Source organism: Pelobates fuscus, chromosome 3 (genome assembly GCF_036172605.1).
Source record: "Pelobates fuscus isolate aPelFus1 chromosome 3, aPelFus1.pri, whole genome shotgun sequence".
NCBI classification, from domain to species: Eukaryota; Metazoa; Chordata; class Amphibia; order Anura; family Pelobatidae; genus Pelobates; species Pelobates fuscus.
The window spans coordinates 422,947,573-422,967,568 of record NC_086319.1 but is presented as its reverse complement, the minus strand read 5'-3'; the positions used below and the strand labels follow the sequence as shown (position 1 = coordinate 422,967,568).

General features: G+C 43.4%; 1 protein-coding gene across 1 annotated transcript; it reads right to left on the bottom strand.

Moving 5' to 3' along the window:
• Positions 1 to 554: 554 nt before the first annotated feature.
• Positions 555 to 6,293, bottom strand: TMEM102 (transmembrane protein 102). The gene is made up of 3 exons (XM_063446085.1): positions 6,148 to 6,293; positions 5,347 to 5,519; positions 555 to 2,974 (listed from the first exon to the last, which is right to left on the bottom strand). The coding sequence occupies exons 2-3, from the start codon at positions 5,516 to 5,518 to the stop codon at positions 1,959 to 1,961; spliced, it is 1,188 nt and encodes a 395-aa protein (XP_063302155.1). The 5' UTR covers position 5,519; positions 6,148 to 6,293; the 3' UTR covers positions 555 to 1,958.
• Between the last annotated feature and the right edge of the window lie 13,703 nt (positions 6,294 to 19,996).

Here is a 19,996-nt window from a genome sequence, read left to right as displayed (position 1 = left end):
AGATCTGATGTGTGTGGGGTTAATAACATGTACTTCAGATCTGGTGTATGTGGGGTTACTCAAATATACTTCGTTAGAGATCTGGCATGTGTGGGGTTAATAAAATGTACTTTGTAAAGATCTGGCATGTGTGGGATTAATAAAATTTACTTTGTAAGTATCTGGCGTGTGTGGGGTTAATGAAATGTACTTGAGATCTGGCGTGTGTGGGGTTAATAAAATGTGCTTCAGGTTTGGCATGTGTGGGGTTAATAATATGTACTTTGTTACAGATCTGGCGTGTGTGGGGTTAATAAAATGTACTTTGCAAAGATGTGGCATGTGTGGGGTTAATAAAACGTACTTCAGATCTGGCGTGTGTGGGGTTAATAAAATTTACTTTGTTAGAGATCTGGCGTAATAAAATGTACTTTGTTACAGATTTGGCATGTGTAGGGTTAATAAAATATACTTTGTAAATATCTGGCGTGTGTGGGGTTAATAAAATGTACTTTGTTACAGATCTGGCGTGTGTGGGGTTAATAAAGGGTACTTGAGATCTGGCGTGTGTGGTAAAAGATTTTAATAGTTTAAACAAACATAAAATTGAATTATAACGCACAGTTCATGTTTTGAGTCTCCCTATAATGTTATTAATAATGACATTGGAATTAGACTCTAACTCTCACTATCCCAGCCGGTAGCATTATTCCCATTAAACACTATAAATCATGAGTAATTGGGGTTTTCCCTTCTTTTGGATCGACAGCATAAAAGAATGGCTGAACTTTGTCATCCTACTCAAATAAAAGGTAATGTTCCAGCAGCTGGCTCCTCCCACAGCGCTTTCCGCTTAGTATCAGATTCGTATGCACCACCTCCCCCCTTTTATGACCGCTATTGGGGAAAACCCATGTCAATCATCGTACTGTGCACTCACATTGGTTGCTCATTCAGAGATGTGACGTGATTGGTGCTGCTAAAAGCATCCAATTAAAGAGCAGGAGTAAATCTAACTACACCAATCACAGCTCTTCAAAGTGACAGATGGTCACCAATAGCAGAAAATGGCTGCCAGTAACAGGCTGCGCCATGCTGAGTGTGATGGTATACAGAAAGCGCTGGGGGAGGAGCCTGCTGCTCTGCTTCAGTTACCCCATGCACATGAACAGGGCAGGGTCAGCGTGCAAGGTGCCTTTTCTGCATACATGGCTCATTTTTTTTATGTAAACAATTGATCCCAAAGAAAGGAAAATTTTGCTGAATTTCGGTTTAAACCAGCACTACTTCTGACTACGTAGAAAGGGAGCTAGCCATCCATTAACTGTAAATATCTTAAAAAAAAAAAAAAAGACAAATACAAATGAATCTTCGACAGATTTCGCCATTCCATCGCGGCCAATGTTCTAGATATTGGGTTTATGGGTAAAATCTCTATATGATGCGTGCTCCACGTCTGTACCCGGTGAACATTTTACAATTTTAGATCAGCGAATACTGCACTCAACCGTTACCATGAGCTACCTTATTGATCAGTGAATTACGAAATTAACATAAAGTGGAAAAAACGATGATTAATTAGTCTGTATCATTAATTGTGCAAACAACGTATGATTTTAAATGCCAACCATTCTCGCTGCTGGATCGACAGAAGCGTGAGACTGAGGCCTGGGTTAGCCAATCTGTGGGGGAGGGGGGGGAGAGAAAGTGCCAAATGTAACAAGATCCCAAAATATACAATATGGGTACACCATTGGAGGATCTTCATATACATTTAACCACTTACATAACAATCTAACTAGAAGGACCTACACCAACGTAACATTTCCTATTCGTTGAGTGAGTGTAGGCCTCTAGACTGATTCTAAAAGTGATTGGACGATCTTTGTGGTAAAGGTCCACATGAAGCAGCTCCCTATAAGAGGAGCATTAATGGTGTTGTGTTCATTCTGACAACTAGTTACAGTACAATCACACATCTAGCTGGGATAGCAAGTCGATCCTTTATCCTCCCTCTCCTCCTTCTCGTCTTTTTCCCCTCCTTTCACTGCCTCTTTTGCATTTCTTACAACCTCACGCAGATGAAGAACTGGCTGTGCCCTAACTCCTGATACCCGGCGGGCTAGGTATGGACCTATTGGGTTACCCCTTAGGAGATCACAACCTGGGAGGAATGGATTGGGACAAGAACCTTGCAAGAAAGAGTGGGTAAGTTCTTCTAGGAGTCCGAGGAAGCAAAGAGCTGCATTCTGTTCTCGACATAGATACCCCTGGGGAAGCCTTGCACAGGCCTGAAGGAGTGTGACCCACACCACATATGGACCTGGAGCACCTTTTTCCTGGAGAGCATGGCGCAGCACAGCCATAGAGGCCCTTAGAACCCTGGAGAGAGCCACAGGGAGACATCTTCTCATGAATAATTCAATTCCAGGGAAGCCCACTCGCCACTGGCCTTCAGGACCCCATGGGAGGAGATGAAAAAGCCTTGTTGTACCATCATCATCTGTTCCAATGTCATCCACGTACTGGGCTCCTGGGGGCCATCCCTGAACTTTAACCACAGGAACAATGTCAAAGCGAATGAGGAGGCCAGCAGGGGTGGACAGCAGGAGGGATGCACAGTTTCCCCAGGATTCTGCCTTTTCCAGTGAGAGAGGGGACATTGACGTTGGGATGCTAGATACCACAGACAGAAGGGATGGGAGAAACCAAAGAGAAACCATATGAGGGGTAACATAAGGGGTGGTGGGTTGGAAATGTGGGTGTGAGGGATCCCACAGGGAAAGAGGTAGCTGATAATGACAGGGAGCGCATTGAATTAGGGGTTCAGATGATGGGAGGTGAAGAATGGGAACCAAGAGAGTGTACGAAATAGGGGGAGAAAAAAAGGGGGTTGGGGAGCCTAGATCAATTGGAGAAACATCAAGGAAACCTGAGCACAAGCCTCCGGAGAGTAGCAGGAGGGAGTTAGGTGAAGGCAGGGGATGTATATGGCCTTGTTGAGGAGAGATCAAGATAAAGAGAGACATGAGAAGGAAGGAGAGACAAAAAAAACAAGGTTCTGTTTAATACAATATGTTCCTCAAACAGCAAAACAACTATATCTTCACACCATCAATCTTCAGGATCTAAACCAGGGGTCCTCAAACTCCGGACCCCCAGATGTTGCTGAACTACAACTCCCATGATTCTCTGGCTATGTAATTCAAATAATCGTGGGAGTTGCAGTTCCGCCATCTGGGGGGCTGGAGTTCGAGGACCATGCTCCCTGCAAACTCACCGTCTAAAAGCTTTAAATCTTCTCTTCCACCAATTAGATCCATGCTACTGATCAAAATGATCTCAACACATCATCAAAATGCAGATTCCCAGTCATCCTAGATCCCAATCAAATCCTCTGTACCCCATATCATCCAAGACCCCAATATCTCTACACACCCCATTCATGCTTCTTATCAAATACGACCTTTTATCCCATCCACTCCATGTTTCCAGCCCTTCACTTTTCTCACAATACAATCCCTTCCAACTATCATTACATCCAGCCCCTTCCATGCCCTTTAATCTAATTCAAATACCCCAAATCTCAATGTAATCAAATCTTCTAACTCTGTTAACTCCAATGTCATGAAGTCTTCCAATCCAATTAAATTTCAAAGCGAAACACTGCACGTACAGACTCCAGGCACCATGGCCACTTTACATCACTGAATTGATCGTAGTGCATGGTGTAACTTTTTAATAATTTCCAAGATCTCAATCCTTTCTAGTATAATCATATTCAAACACCCAGTCCCATCTGCTCTACCCCTATCTCACTCACCCAGACCAATCCAGTCTACCTCCACATTACTCACCCAGTCCTATCCGCTCTACCCCATCTCACTCAGTCTAATCCGCTTTACCCCATCTCCCTCACCCAGTCCAAGCCGCTCTACCCCATCTCCCTCACCAAGTCAAATCAGTTCTACCCCAGTCTCACTCACCCATTCCAATCCACCCTACCCCCATCTCACTCATCCAGTCCAATCCATTCTACCCCAGTGAGAGTTTGGTAGAGCGGATTGGACACCCAGTCTCACTCACCCAGTCCAACCGCTCTACCAAACTCTCACTCACCCAGTCCAATCTGCTCTACCTCCATCTCACTCACCCAATCCAATCTGCTCTACCTCCACATTACTCATCCAGTCCAATCCGCTCTACCCCATCTCACTCACCCAGTCCAACCCGTTCTACCCCAGTCTCACTCACCCAGTTCAATCTGCTCTACCCCCAGTTCACTCACCCAGTCCAACCCGCTCTACCCCCAGTTCACTCACCCAGTCCAACCCGCTCTACCTCCATCTCACTCACCCAGTCCAATCCGCTCTACCCCATCTCACTCACCCAGTCAAATCCGCTCTACCCCAGTTCACTCACCCAGTCCAATCTGCTCTACCTCCACTCTCACTCACCCAGTCCAACCCGCTCTACCCCAGTTCACTCACCCAGTCCAACCCGCTCTAGCCCAGTTCACTCACCCATTCCAATCTGCTCTACCTCCACTCTCAGTCACCCAGTTCACTTCGCTCTACCCCCATTTCACTCACCCAGTCCAATCCCCTCTACCCCAGTCTCACTCACCCAGTTCAATCCGCTCTACCCCCAGTTCACTCACCCAGTCCAACCCGCTCTACCGCCATCTCACTCACCCAGTCCAATCCGATCTACCTCCATCTCACTCACCCAGTCCAATCCCTTTTACCTCCACCTCACTCACCCAGTCCAATCCGCGCTACCGCCATCTCACTCACCCAGTCCAATCCACTCTACCGCCATCTCACTCACCCAGTCCAATCCACTCTACCGCCATCTCACTCACCCAGTCCAATCCACTCTACCGCCATCTCACTCACCCAGTCCAATCCACTCTACCGCCATCTCACTCACCCAGTCCAATCCACTCTACCGCCATCTCACTCACCCAGTCCAATCCACTCTACCGCCATCTCACTCACCCAGTCCGCTCTACCCCAGTCTACCTCACCCAGTCCAATCTGCTCTAGCCCAGTCTCATTTACCCAGTCCAATCTGCTCTACCGCCATCTCACTCACCCAGTCCAATCTGCTCTACCCCAGTCTTCCTCACCCAGTCCAATCTGCTCTAGCCCAGTCTCATTTAGCCAGTCCATTCTGCTCTACACACATCTCACCCACCTAGTCCAATCTGCTCTACCATCATCTCACTCACCTTAGTCCGATCCAGTCTACCTTCATATATTCTCCATTTATTTCCCATCTTCCACCCCAAGACACCTATCCTCCATTTATTTCCCATCTACTCCTTCCATGTGAGTTCACAATGATGACCCAGCCGTCCCTTACCAATCAGGGAGAAGATGTAATCCTTTGCTTGAACACAACTCTGTAACACGTCTTTCACTTTTACTGCGCTGCTCTCCCGCCTCTCCAGTTCCTCCAGCAGTTTATTTAGCTCTTCTATACGGGATCCGGAGCAAAAATCCACATCTGTTAGTGGCCGAGCAGAGGCAGCCATACTGCGGACCATAACATAATGCAGAAATTAATATAATACAATAGATAGATGGAGCTGGGGGTTGGATAGATGGACAGATAGAAGGATGGACAGATAGAGATATGGAGGATTGGATAGATGGACAGGCACATGTACATAAACAGTTATACAGTCACAGTAATATACACACACACTTACAGTTATACAGTCACATTAATATACACACACTTACAGTTATACAGTCACAGTAATATACACACACTTACAGTTATACAGTCACAGTAATATACACACACTTACAGTTATACAGTCACATTAATATACACACAGACATACAGTCACATTAATATACACACACAGTTATACAGTCACATTAATATACACACACTTACAGTTATACAGTCACAGTAATATATACACACAGACATACATACAGTCACACCAATATACACACACACTCACATACAGTGACACTAATATACACACATACAGTCACATTAACTCACAGTTATACAGTCACACCAATATACATACACACACTCACATAAAGTCACATTAATATACACACACTCACAGATATACAGTCACACTAATATACAAAACACTCACAGTTATACACACACGTCTATTGCCTCAGACACATATCCTACCTGGGTCCTTTGCCTAATTCAATCTGTTTTCTCCATTTACTCTCTGTCTTCACTTCCTGAATCTGATCTATCCTTGCCTACTCTCACCTGCAGCCAGGAGCCCCTCCCACTCTCACCTGCAGCCAGGAGCCCCTCCCACTCTCACCTGCAGACAGGATCCCTCCCATTCAGCTCCCCTTACTTCCACTTGCAGTGATTCCTAGTTAAATTGCAATCTAAATACTAAAGCCTGGCAAAGCATCATGGGAATTGTAGTCCACAAACAGCTTCAGTGTCATATGTAGCTATGACTGCCATGCTATGGCTTTTTCCTAAGCTTTGAATCTAGATCTAGATTTACACACAGGACTGGATGATGTGGAATCACTGAGAGTCTGGCTGTTTATCAGCAGAATTGTAAAATGAATAAATGACTAATTAATTTAATGCATAATGTCGATTAGATAAAGCAAAATTAAAAAAAAAAAAGCCTAATGCTTTTTGGCAGAAGCACCAACGTTCCTCATCACTGGGACAGAACCACTGACTGGATCAGAAACCACTGCACCTGGCAGTATTTGGGATCCGGCCTCCATCACACCCGCCGTCCCAAGAGTGGGAGCTGAGAGGCAACTAGGCACCAGAAAGCAGCTGGCACCAGAGATGTTCAAGTCCTATCCATATTAGAATGGTAGCGACTTGCAGCTACAATGACCTGGTGTTTTTGTTTTTTTTCTCATAGGGTTTCTCTTTAATTGTGTTACATTATTATTATTTTACTGTTTGCCAATGCAATACATTACTCCACAGAGTTTCCACTGAGCTTTACACTGACGGAAGGCCACCCCACTTGGGGGTGACCCAGACTGCTACAGAGATTATAGGTCAGCCTGTCACAACTCACAGGCGAGACCCCCCCTGCCCCGCAGCCACCTTGGTTAGGGACACGCTCAGCTCAAATGCAAGGCACCCCTGTAACAGTTCCTTGTTGGAACCCACCACGCTAACACCCCTACTAAACAATCCACATGCTGATCGACACGACAGGCAGCTTTGCACGTACTCCCTGCAGTGTTTATGACCTTTGACGGTTTGCTCCCTATGGAGGACCATTGATCAACACTAAACCCATGACCTTAACATTGTGTCTCTCCTCAGATACAGATAGCCCTCACCTCCACTATCTAATATATCAGTACCAGTCATGCTTACTGACCGACTGTCAGGATTACAAGTTGGTCCAGCGGGCAGTACTGTGTCACACCTAGGACTAAGGATAACGTATAACCGGAGCTTAGAATGGCCCTGGGTGTAACGAGATTATACCCCAACACGCAGGATCCAGCTAAACAGAAGACAACACAGAGGGAAGATACGTCTGCCAGTCCTTAGAGTGGCTGGACTCGACGTATATAGGAGAAGTACAGAGTCAGGAACGATCCGAGGTCAAGGGCACAAAGAGACAGCGTAAACTAGGACTAGCCGGGGTCTGGTACACAGGAAACAGCAAGCCGGCAAACAGAACAGATAAGGATAAAGTGAAAACGAAGTCAGAATACAAAGCCAAGGTCAAATACGGAGGAACACAACTGAACACAACAAGCGCTAAAGGGAACTGTAGCAGAAACCACGATAGGGCAAGGAACTAAGGGAAAAGGGTAAGTATAAGTAGCTTCCAAACTAATGTGATTGGCTCCTGTCATATCCACACCCCCAAAAGGTAAGTGTATGGGGAGTGTGGTATGACAGGGGCCAATGAGAGCCTTTTGGCAATTTAGGCTCCCACTGTCTCTTTAAGAGCGCGCCCGAGATTCGAGGCGCGCTCTTAGATTCAGGCGGGACACGTGACCGCTTCTCGAGGTCACTGCCCGCCTTCCTATTAAAGCAGTCGGATGAGCCACGCGCGGCTCGTGCAGCAGCAGGACCGCGCGCGGCTCGAAGAGAGGACCGCGGACGGCCCCTGGAAAAGGTGAGTAACGCTACACTGGGGAGTCAGCACAGCTAAGCGGACAAGGGCACATGTATGAGTGTGGGGATGGTGCTAGTGATTGGCTGTATGTGTATAGGGGAGTGGCTGTATGTGTATAGGGGCGTGGCTGTATGTGTTTAGGGGAGTGGTTATGGGTATGTAGGGAGGGCAGGGATCATCTTACCTCAGTGCCTGTTGGGATTCTGGCCAGCAAACACCTTCCCTCCCTCCCACCCTAATTTTCAGTTTTTGTTCCGTCACAGCTAGCGGGGAGCGTGTCCTTGCCAACAGGGTTGGGGAGCAGATGGAATGTCAGGAGATGGACATGGTGGGTTTCAACCTCCCCTGCTCTGTAAGGTAAACTTTTAAGTTACCGAATTGGACGTGCCCACCGAGCAAAGAGCCGGCTGGTGGTAGAGCATTTAAGATGATGGGAATTTTTGGTTTGGACGAGGGGGGAGGCGAGACACCAGTGGGTAAAGTTTTTGGTGCATAGGCACCTGGTTAAGTTCGTTGGCAAGGACGGTTATTTAAGTTGGAGGCTGTAGGGCAATAAGTGTAATTTATATGTTAATTATGGTATGTGTATATGTATATATTTATGTGTTTATTTATATTTAAAGGAAAAGAATAAAGTTCGGATGAGTCCTACAGTTGTAAGTTTAATAAATGCTGTGGCCTGTTTCATCCAATATGCATTGAATTTGTCTGTCGTTATTGGGGGGATAAGTGGGGTAGTCACCATTCCCCGCTATGTACATACATGGCCGGACTTAACGTCTCCAAAAATAGCCAAAATACTAGCCGAGGTCAGGGACACAGAATCAGACACAAAGATGAGGGAAAGCCAAAAGTCAAGGATTTGAGATATCAGGGAAGTCCTAACGAAGCCAAAGTCAAATACCAGAAAATCAAGATCAGGAACGCACTCTTGGATAACCATAAGCATGAAACCACGACAGGGCACAGAGCAAGAGGAGCGCAGGTTTTATTCACCTATATGCATTCCTCTATTTTTTCCCCTCTTATTTGTGACTGACCTCTGACCCCTCCCTTTTCTTATTGATATGTTTGTTTTTATTTGAAAGCCATCTCTGTACCTAGATACATTTCCCCCTCCCTTACGTTTATTGCAAGCTCTCTGACCCTCACATCTCTTTATTCAACAGCCTGATTCCCCAAGCAAGCCCATTCCTTCAGTGAGCAAGCCTGCTACCATCAGCTCCACCACGCAGGCTCGTTGCCTAGGTGTTCTCTTTGACTCCGACCTCTCCTTCAAGCCTCATGTTCACTCTATCGCCAAATCCTGTAATTTCCATCTCAAAAACATTGCGCGCATCCGCCCCTACTTAACGCCAGATGCGACTAAGGTGTTGGTCCATTCCACTGTACTTTCTCGCCTTGACTACTGTAATCCGCTTCTCAGTGGTCTTACGTGCTCCCAACTTGCGCCGGTACAGTCCATAATGAATGCGGCGGCGAGGCTCATCTTCCTGTCCGCCCGCACCTCCCATGCCTCACCCTTCTGTCAGTCCCTACATTGGCTTCCTATAAAATATAGAGCTCAATTTAAAATTCTGGTTCTTGCTTTCAAATCTCTACATAATGCTGCTCCCACCTATCTATCCTCCCTTATACACAAGTATGTCCCGTCTCGGCCCTTACGATCTGAAGACTTACGTCTATCTTCTGTCCGTACTCCCACCTCTGATGCTTGCCTTCAAGATTTCTCCAGGGCTGCACCGTTCCTGTGGAACTCGCTTCCCTCCTCCGTTAGATGCTCACCCAGTCAAAAAATCATTAAAAACCCACTTCTTCATAAAAGCGTATCAATTAAACTCTTAATAGCTCCCAACTGATTCCTCTTCTGCAACTGTCACTAGTCTAATACTATCCTTACCTTTTGTGTCATTTTACCCCACTCCCTCTAGCATGTAAGCTCATTGAGCAGGGCCCTCAACCCCTCTGTTCCTGTGTGTCCAACTTGTCTGGTTACAACTACATGTCTGTTCGTCCACCCATTGTAAAGCGCTGCGGAATTTCACGGCGCTCTATAAATAATATAATAATAATAATAATAATAAAAATACCCCTCCTGTGGATCCGATTGGCTGTAACCGGCATTTGACCCCAAAGGCAATTACCAGGTTCCTATTTGCATAATTACTGCTCAGCACAAACCCTCCTGTGGATTGATTGCTGCTCGGCACAACTTTTCCTGTCAAGACAGTAAATGCCATTAACCACATTTTTATGTGCAGATGAATATGTGACACTCACTAGGCGCACTCACCTACTGATATATATTGGATTACTCATGTTTCTTAACAAACATTTGTGCTGAACACTCACATCACAATTTTGTCCACTCTAAAAAGCTGTACCATGCTATTGTGGCATAATCGGCATGTCTATTACCTTATGACGCAACACAAATAAAGAATTATAAAAAAATTTTTAAAAAGTGTAATCTCATCTGCAACGTCAAGGCAAAACCTCTTGCTTCTTTAAGCTGGAAAGGTAAAATGATTTAATTTACAGCCCCCACCTGATGTCCACGGCTGTGCCAGGTGCAGACTAGGCAACAATAGCTGCCCACACACAAGATTTTTATTAAAGTGAGCAGTCACTGTCTGCTCGTTATTTAGTAGACATGGTGGGTGGGGGCATACAAGAGGTTAAAACCTACCTTATTCTACTGTGGGATCTTATTGACCCCCATAGGCTTTTTTTTTCCTTCAAACTATTTTCTCATTTGTTGCTAGTGCTATTAACTTTGGGTGTCAAATTCTATGAGCCTATTTTATCAGGAGCTATGTGTTGGTGCTTGTGTACCATGGCTTCTGATCCGGCAGACCGCCGCTCCCACGCTTCTTGCTGTCTTAGACAGCCTCCTAGACATCGGCTGCTGTGAACCCGCCCCTTGTTATGACGCGGCGCATGCGAGTAGGCGTCATGACGTCATTAAAGCTCTTAACACTAGAGCTCAACATACGCTCACCTTTTGGGGGCGGGGCTTGTAGCCGAGCCCTAGTCTTAGCAGGGACTCTTCTCCGCTGGATCCCCAAAAGTGCAATCAGGAACAAGAAAACACCAAAGGAATCTCCCACCTCCTCCCCAGCAACTGGACAACACACAGTTCTGGGAGTACAACTGAAGTTTATTGTCACACACACTGCTTTTGTGCCCAGTCCCATACAAGGGGTTTTAAACACAAGAATACAAGGGTTTCAATCCCAAGATCCTCTGTGCCTGAGAGATAATTGGGTGAGAAAAATCCTCTAATTTAATTATCTCTCGGGTACAGAAAATCCAACAAACTATACTGTACCCCAAAAGTACCCCCACTGTACATAGGAACCCCTCAAAAAGTCCGATAGCCCCGATCTGAGTGTATAACATATCCAAAAATCACTCAGATCGGTACGGTGAAACGGAAATGCCATCGAAGTAAAGTTTTGACCAACCAGGCACGAGGCTGTAGCCCAAAACAGTTTCAGGGAAATAGGTGCCCTGGCCGGTCTCCGTTCATGAGGTTCCAGTGCGAACACCCTGCAAAGGAACTTCTAATTTCAGGATACGAATGCTCCCCCTGTTCGGTAGTTCATATCTCCCGAATTTTGTTCGTCTAGGTGGTCTGGAAATAGAAAGGAGTTCCAGGCACTCGACGACCAAGTACCGCTGCCCACATTCGGGAGACAAGATGGCCTCCACTCTTTGTCTGTCACTTGTTCAGTTACACAAAATTGTGGCCACTCAGGGGAAGCTTTCATTACTTACTTCCCTTGCGGTTTCGCACTTAAGGGGTCAGTGTCAACGTTCTAATGAGGTAGACGAAAGAATTCTGTTCATATGACATCTCCCGAACGGAAAAGGATGAAACCAGCGAATACAATATCTGTACATATATACAAGTATTTGGAGGTCTCCATTCTGCTACAGGTCTATTCAGGCCACACCCCTAAATGTATAAAACCTAATTTTTCCCAAGGAACAGTGCCCTGTTGCAGTTCCTAGTGTCCCAAAAGCGTGTTCTTTTGTTTTTGTTTCTTAATGTATATTTTGGTATTGACCTTGTTTGCTCTCGACTACTCTGTTTTCTGGCTCCCCGGACTCATCTTTGCCTCTTGTATTTATGTATTTGTGGCTCCCCTGTCTCGTTTTTGTTTCTCGTATTTGTGTATTTCTGACTTCCCTTGACCTTGGCTTGTTCTAACGTTCCTGTATTTTATTCTATCTATCCGGCCATTCTAAGGACCGGTTTATGGACCTTTTTATCTGTCTCTATTTCTTCGGGTGAATTTTCACTCTGCGTGTTGAGTTATATATACGTTATATTATGCTTCTGGCAAATGGAACTAAATTTCCAAAAAATTTAACTCATCAGTAATGCAATCGCTCTGATTGTTAAATGGCTTATTAAGGGCCATTAACTGTCAATAAACATGACCAACTCTGTGAAGGAGCTCCTATACTAAGTATCTCTGCCAAGTATTCCTTTTCTCTGGAGCAGGGGTGTCATAAGCACACACAATACAATCCTGCCTTGGTGTCTCAAACATAACTCAGCAACTGGATAATTTAACTGACTGCCAGACACCAGTACACTTTTCAACAGTGTAACTGAGCTCCCTGTACCCCTGGCTGGGTACCGCCGCCAAGGACCGCTTCCTAGTTGGAACAGGGGACAAACCGCAAGAACTTCTGCCCACAGTCACCGTGGCTTAACTGGGGCCCTGGAACCGCTCCTTTATGGAGCCAAATGGGGAATTCGCTCTAGACACCCCCAGGCGTTGGACGACACTCAGTCCTGGGAGCTCTAGTCCTTACAAGGACTTTCCATGTTGAATCTCCTGCAAGCTGGAACAGCAGAGACAGGAGTAAATCTTCTTCCCCTCCAATAACAGGACGACACATAGTTTTGGAGTGTAAGCTGGAATAGATTTTGATGGTGCCACACTTGGCCTTATATGACAATCTTCATGCAAGGGGTATGCCCACATGGACCTTATGGTGGACTGATTTGCAACATCACAGACCAATAACAATAAGGGTACAAGGCACGACACTCCCACACACAGCACACAATCCCTCCCCTCTGCCTGGGAGATAATTGGATTAGTAACTGTACTAAGTCTAATCCAATTATCTCCAAGCACAGAAAAAACATACTTTTCTATAAAGTCTCAAAAGTACCCCCAAAACACATTATATTCCCACAAATGTTACATCCTCTGATAGCCCTGATCTGGGTGACCAACATATCCACAAATCGCCCAGATCAGTTCAAGGATTCAGGAATTCTATGGAAGTCATTTATTTGACCGACCGCAGGCATGGTCCCATGCCCAAAACAGTTCCAGAGAATCAGGGCCTGCGGTCGGTCTAGTTCGGTAGTTTGAAAACGAACAAACTATAGAACAGAGTAAATAGTCTTGTTCCCCTCATCCAGACGAATGATCTCACCGAACAGTGCCCTTCTAAGTTGAATAGAATCGAACGCAGGCGATGATGGAAGTCCATCTGTGTTCTGGAGTTTCTGTATCCGATTTTAGTTCCATGAGATTCATGCCTAAACACCACTGCCTGTGTTCATGTAACAAGATGGCCGCCATCTCATGGTTGTCCATAGGAATTGCGGTGAGAAACGTTACAAGTTGTTAATAGGTGTTAACAAGCTCCAGGGTGGTCTCTGGTTCATGCAGTTGTTCGGTAATTCGAAGTGCCACTTCGAAAGTTCGAAGTGTGGCCATTTAAGTCCAAAAAGGCGCGAACAGAGACTTTAACATTATATTTCATCAGGTCCATAGTCTGTGGGCAGGTAGCTGGCAAGCTGGCTCCTCCAGGAGCTTGTGGCAAACTCCTGTAAAAAGGGGAGTTTGTCACAAACAGTATCCTCAAAACAACCTGGAGAGCTCTGGATCCGAGGGGCATGCTGTCCAAAATATGCCTGAATCAGAGGTATCTAGCCAGTATTATCATTGGATGAACAATAAGTGTATCACCAAACGGTGAAGAACATAAATAATAAAATATTTTACAATAAGTAATACTTAGCTTTAAATCGCAAATAACAGCCTCCCTAGGTCGTTACCCAGAAGCGACCTATATCATATACAGAAAACCACAACAAACAATTCGGGATATGGCTGTGTAAATCTACAGAAAAGACAAAAAATAAAACATAGTGTGATATTGTAACAACACAATCTCGTTATGCGAAGCAATATTTGCACTCACTAGATGTAGATAAGTGTAAGCATTCTCAAGGTGCCTCCCCCGATGCAGTGGGGGGGCCAACAGATCTCTCTGATCACCTCCAGATAATTATTCCACCACAGGACTTCCACAGGTCAGGGTAAATTTTTATTTTTTAATTTATTCAATAAAAAAGTTAGCAGTCACCAGTCAGCATAGGATATGAAGAGAAAGAAAAAAGTCCTATGCGTTTCGTTCTAGATGAACTTCCTCAGGGACCGCAATAAAAACAATTGAAATGTATCAATACATATTACAAACAAACATATCCTAAAAAAAAACAACCCTTCCCTGTGTCCTTAAATGGGGCAAATCCCTAAGTCCATTGGTGGATTCAGTGGGGTGTGGATCCTCTTCAATTTGGATTGGAGAATGAACCTTCTTTCATCAGCTGTTTCTGGCTTCTCCATAAAGTTGGCGCCCTTTTTCGGCAGAAAAACCTGAAGCAGCCGTCATCGCCGAAACCGGAAGTGACGTCGTGGGTACATTTGCGTTCCAGCGGCCATTGATCTCTATGGCAACCGGACACACATATTCAACTACAGTTCATGTAGATCAAAGAAGTGATTGAAGTTCAAAACTCTGCTAAAAGAACATGTGTTAGCTCTATTTAACTCAAAACACCCTCATGCATCATTCATATATCACTATACAACCATCGTATATATAAATAAATTAAAAAACATTTTTTACCCTGACCTGTGGAAGTCCTGTGGTGGAATAATTACCTGGAGGTGATCAGAGAGATCTGTTGGCCCCCCACTACATCGGGGGAGGCACCTTGAGAATGCTTACACTTATCTAGATCTAGTGAGTGCAAATATTGCTGCACATAACGAGATTGTGTTGTTACAATATCACACTATGTTTTATTTTTTGTCTTTTCTGTAGATTTACACAGCCATATCCCGAATTGTTTGTTGTGGTTTTCTGCTTATCATTGGATGAAGTTTGATCTGGCAGCGACCATTCTCCGATCTAACACAGAGTTCCATGGTGGTCACTGCTAATGGATTCCCGTGATTTCAGAGAAGGGAGCTCCCACAAGTCAACCAGTCCTGTTAATTCCTGGTTTGGTTAGCAGTGGAAACAAGCTAAAGAGGGAGCAATTGCCCAGAGCACCTGTCTTGCAAAGACTTCTTATTGAACTGCACCAAATAGTGATAAAAAGTAATAAGTATCCATCACATTTCCAAGAAGTGAATAAACACATACATAACACATTCTATAAAATGCTAAGTTTACTGTGAATTAGATCACTCACATGACTCTGAGCATTCATCTGCTCTCATTGTGCCAGATGGCCCTTGAAGTTTTTTTGTTTTTTTTAATAGGTATTATTGGTTTTATCACAAAATACATAGAACTCAAATAAATACAAATTTCTTCACAATAGTCTTACTTTGAAACAAATTACACAAAACATACAAAACAATCGACCTGTCAGTTAACAATATATTACTATACTATTATAACACAGTACAGGTAATACCCTGTCTATCAACTACCTCAACATATTGTCCTCATCCCAGCTCTTACCCGACTTCCCCTATAACAAACACAATCCCCAAGCCTCCAGCTTAATCACTTTTTACGCCCATACCCTAGAAGGAGGATAAGCTGAAATATAGCCATCTTCTATACTAGAAAGGGAGACGCTATATAAATATATATAAAAGTAAAAGGGTGTAAATAAATAAAAATTATAAATGTAACCCTAGGAATGAGACAAACCACATGAGGTATCTTTGGGTATCTATACTTTAACTGCCACACACATACCACATTCATTGTTCCAAGGATCTAAAGGGGAGGTGGGCTGACAAGAGGAGTAACTATAATGAGTTTTATCCAAGGGTCAAACAGTAATCATCCCAGAGTGCCCACCTATGCTTCGGATCTATAGAAGACCCTAAGTGCCCATCTTCTCTTTCTAATGTTCTATTTCTCTGCATCACCCTCTCTACTTCTGACCACTTTGGGAGCTCTCCTCCTTTCCAACTTACAGCAATTAGCCATTTCGCTATCAATAGACTCTGAAGGAGAAGGGATTTTAATTATTTCATACAGTGACTAGGTAAAAGGTGGAATTAAGCCAATTCTGGCGTTAAGTTAATATTTTCACCTGCAATTCGAGATATCCCAAGTTTTACCTCCCGCCAGTAGATTTGAATGTAAGGGCAGGACCACCACATGTGCATTGCTGAGCCTACTTGATTCCACCCTCTCCAGCATAATTTATATGTATCATCTTTCTCTATTTTCCAAAGTTTAAGCGGCGTTACATACCATCTATTTAAGATTTTAAAGTACGTTTCCCTATATGAAACATGTTTCATTAATTTATCCGTTAAGGTAAAGGCTCCCACCCATACTTCTATGGGCCAGGATTGACTTAATTCTTCTTCCCAAATTCTTATATTTAGAGATTTAGTATCCAACTCCCTATCTCTTAAAAGACTGAAACATTTTGACAGCAAATGCTTCTTATTTGTTGAACGTATTATTTTTTCACAAGCTGTCAATTGTCTAAACTGCTTTAAATGATAACTTGAGGATGAAATCTTAGACTTCAACTGGTTGTATTCCATCCATAAACTAGTAGGATCTTTAAAATTAGATTGTAGATAATCAAATGAAAGAATTCCATTAACATATAAGTCATTTAAGTGTCTACAACCCAGTTTCCAGAGCCTCTCAAGCAAGGGAGAATTAAGATTTCCCCGCAGCCAAGAAATAGGAGTAATAGGGCTTGGGAATGGGGTCAGAGAGTATTTACAGTTCAATTTCAACCAACCTTTAGCAATATACCAAGTTGTCGAAGCTTTACTATGCAGTAGGACACCGGATACATCATCTCGATAGATTATTGAGTTCAGATGTGTTTGTTTAAAAAAAAAAAAAAAAGCTTCTATCGACATCCAATTACTTTTCCTCTTCCTCCCATCTCACCATATGTGCCAGGAGGGCAGCTTCCTGATACCTCTAAATGTCTGGGTATGCTAACCCTCCACTAGAGAATTGTTTAACCATAATTGGTATCTTAATTCGCATTCTTTTATTCTGATTGGTAAATACATCAATCGCCCTCTGCAGCTTACTAAGCAAATAAATGGGACACTGCCAGGGTATGCAGCGCATGATATAGGTGATCTTAGGTAATATTGTCATCTTAATCGCTGCTATTCTACCCGACCAGGAGATATGAAGGTTTTTCCATGTAGCCAAGATTTGCATTATATTAGAGTAAACTAATTGATAGTTAACTGTCAGTATTCTTTTCATTTCAACAAAGAGTTTTATCCCTAAATGAGTTATTGAATGTTGCCAATTAAATGGATATAATTGAATTAATATATTTTTCTCAAACCGCCCCATATTAAACGATAATGCTTCAGATTTCTTTACATTTAACTTATAATTGGAAACTACAGTGTACTCGGTTATGATATCTTGAAGAGCTTTTGAGGATTTTTCAGGATTTCCTATTGTTATTATTACGTCATCCGCATAAAGGGAAATGACATGGTGCCTTTGGTTTACATCTATTCCTGTAATATCTGACGATTCCCTAATCGCAATCGCCAGTGGTTCAATAATAAAGGCAAAAACTAATGGGGATAATGGGCATCCTTGCCTGGTGCCATTTGAAATGCCAAACCTCCCTGAACTAAAGTTTTGGCCGATTACACTAGCAGTCGGGGAAGAGTATAAAGCAGCTATCGCCTTGGCGGCAAATTCACCTAGACCATATTTTGACAGGGTGAGTAACATAAAGTACCAATCCGCCCTGTTGAAAGCTTTCTCAGCGTCAAGTCCTACGAAAATTGCTGCTATTTGTTTTACATTTGATCACTGAAATTAGATTTAATAATTTCCTGATATTGTCTGAGCCCAATCTCCCCTGAATAAAACCTGTTTGATCCAAATTGATCAATTTGTGGACATATTGATTCAATCTCTCCGCTAAAATTTTTGCGTAAATCTTTATATCCACATTGAGCAGAGATATAGGTCTAAAGTCACTGCATTCTGGTGTTGATTTATTTGTTTTAGAAATTTTAATTATTTGTGCTTCCAACAGCTCCGGGTGAGCTTGGCCTGCTTTCTTAATTTCATTTAATGATTGGGACAGGTAGTTAGAAATCTCCTCTTTACAGAGTGAGTAATATTGATTGATTAACCCATCTGGGCCAGGCGCTGAGCCCAGTCTCAATTTTGAGATTGCCCACTTAACTTCCTGTTCCGTAATATCTTTGTTTAGCTTTGCCAACTCTATTTGGGAAACTCTGGGAAGATAAATTTTATCCAAAAATTCAGCTATTTTCCTTTTTTTCTCATCATTATCCATGCTTGGGGAGTGCAGGTTATAGAGATCATGGTAGTATTTCTCAAAACATGCGGCAATATCACCAGGCTTAACAAAAATGCCTTTATGATATAATAACCTGTTTATTCTACCCTTGTTTAAGTTTTGTTTCAACTTGTTAGCCATCAATTTCCCTGCTCTGTTTTGACCATGATATAATCTTTGTTGCATAGCCCATACAGATTTATCCACCAGAGGTTGTTGAATTCTTTTTATTCGTAATTGTATTTCGCAGATTTTTTGTTTTCTCTATCTAATATGATAAGTTCTATATGCAGATCCCTTAGTGATTTACCTCTCTGCTTCCTTAACCTTGAGCTTTATAAGAAAGCCATACCATTTTGTTTGAATTTACAGAACCGTCATGACAGGTGTATAGTCGCCATTTGGGCAGTCGGAATCCAGGACAAACCACCCCCATAACCTAACCCAATAATACACGGACACTAAGTATTATGGGGAAATTTGTCCACAGCTTTATTAACCAATAATTATAATAATAATAATAATTATAATAATAATAATAACAATAATAAATTAACATATTAAACATGGGTCATTGCCCCCCATACTCCGCCCCCTCGCATCCTGTTCCTTCGGCTACCATACAAAAGGCAATGACCCCCATATAATAACACCTATACATATTTATAACATATAACATATTTATAACATACACCAACATTCCAAAGTGCCAACCATCCATTAACCACGGCAGGGGTATACCCGGATACCCCTGCCCCACCAGGTTCTGAGTCACCTCCAGGACTCGAAACCTCTCAACCACCGATGACCACAATCTGTTTATTCCACCTCACGTTCATCCAGGGGAGCCTATTTCCTCTCCTTCGGCTCCCCGTCCCGCCGCTGTGAAAGAAACGGGTTAAATAAACACATAACAAACAAAGGGAGGGTGGGTGGGACAAACTCAACCAGGTAGAAAGTTAGAATGACTCACCTAAAATGGCTGCTCATTTAAATAGCCAATCCTACTTACCCATAATCCAACCCTTGCTTACTTCCTCCTAAGCCCGCCTCCTAACCCCTGTCAAGGCCTTTTTCCGCTTAGCTGCGCTCTAGCTACATGGGGCTACATGACAGGTGTATAGTCGCCATTTGGGCAGTCGGAATCCAGGACAAACCACCCCCATAACCTAACCCAATAATACACGGACACTAAGTATTATGGGGAAATTTGTCCACAGCTTTATTAACCAATAATTATAATAATAATAATAATTATAATAATAATAATAACAATAATAAATTAACAT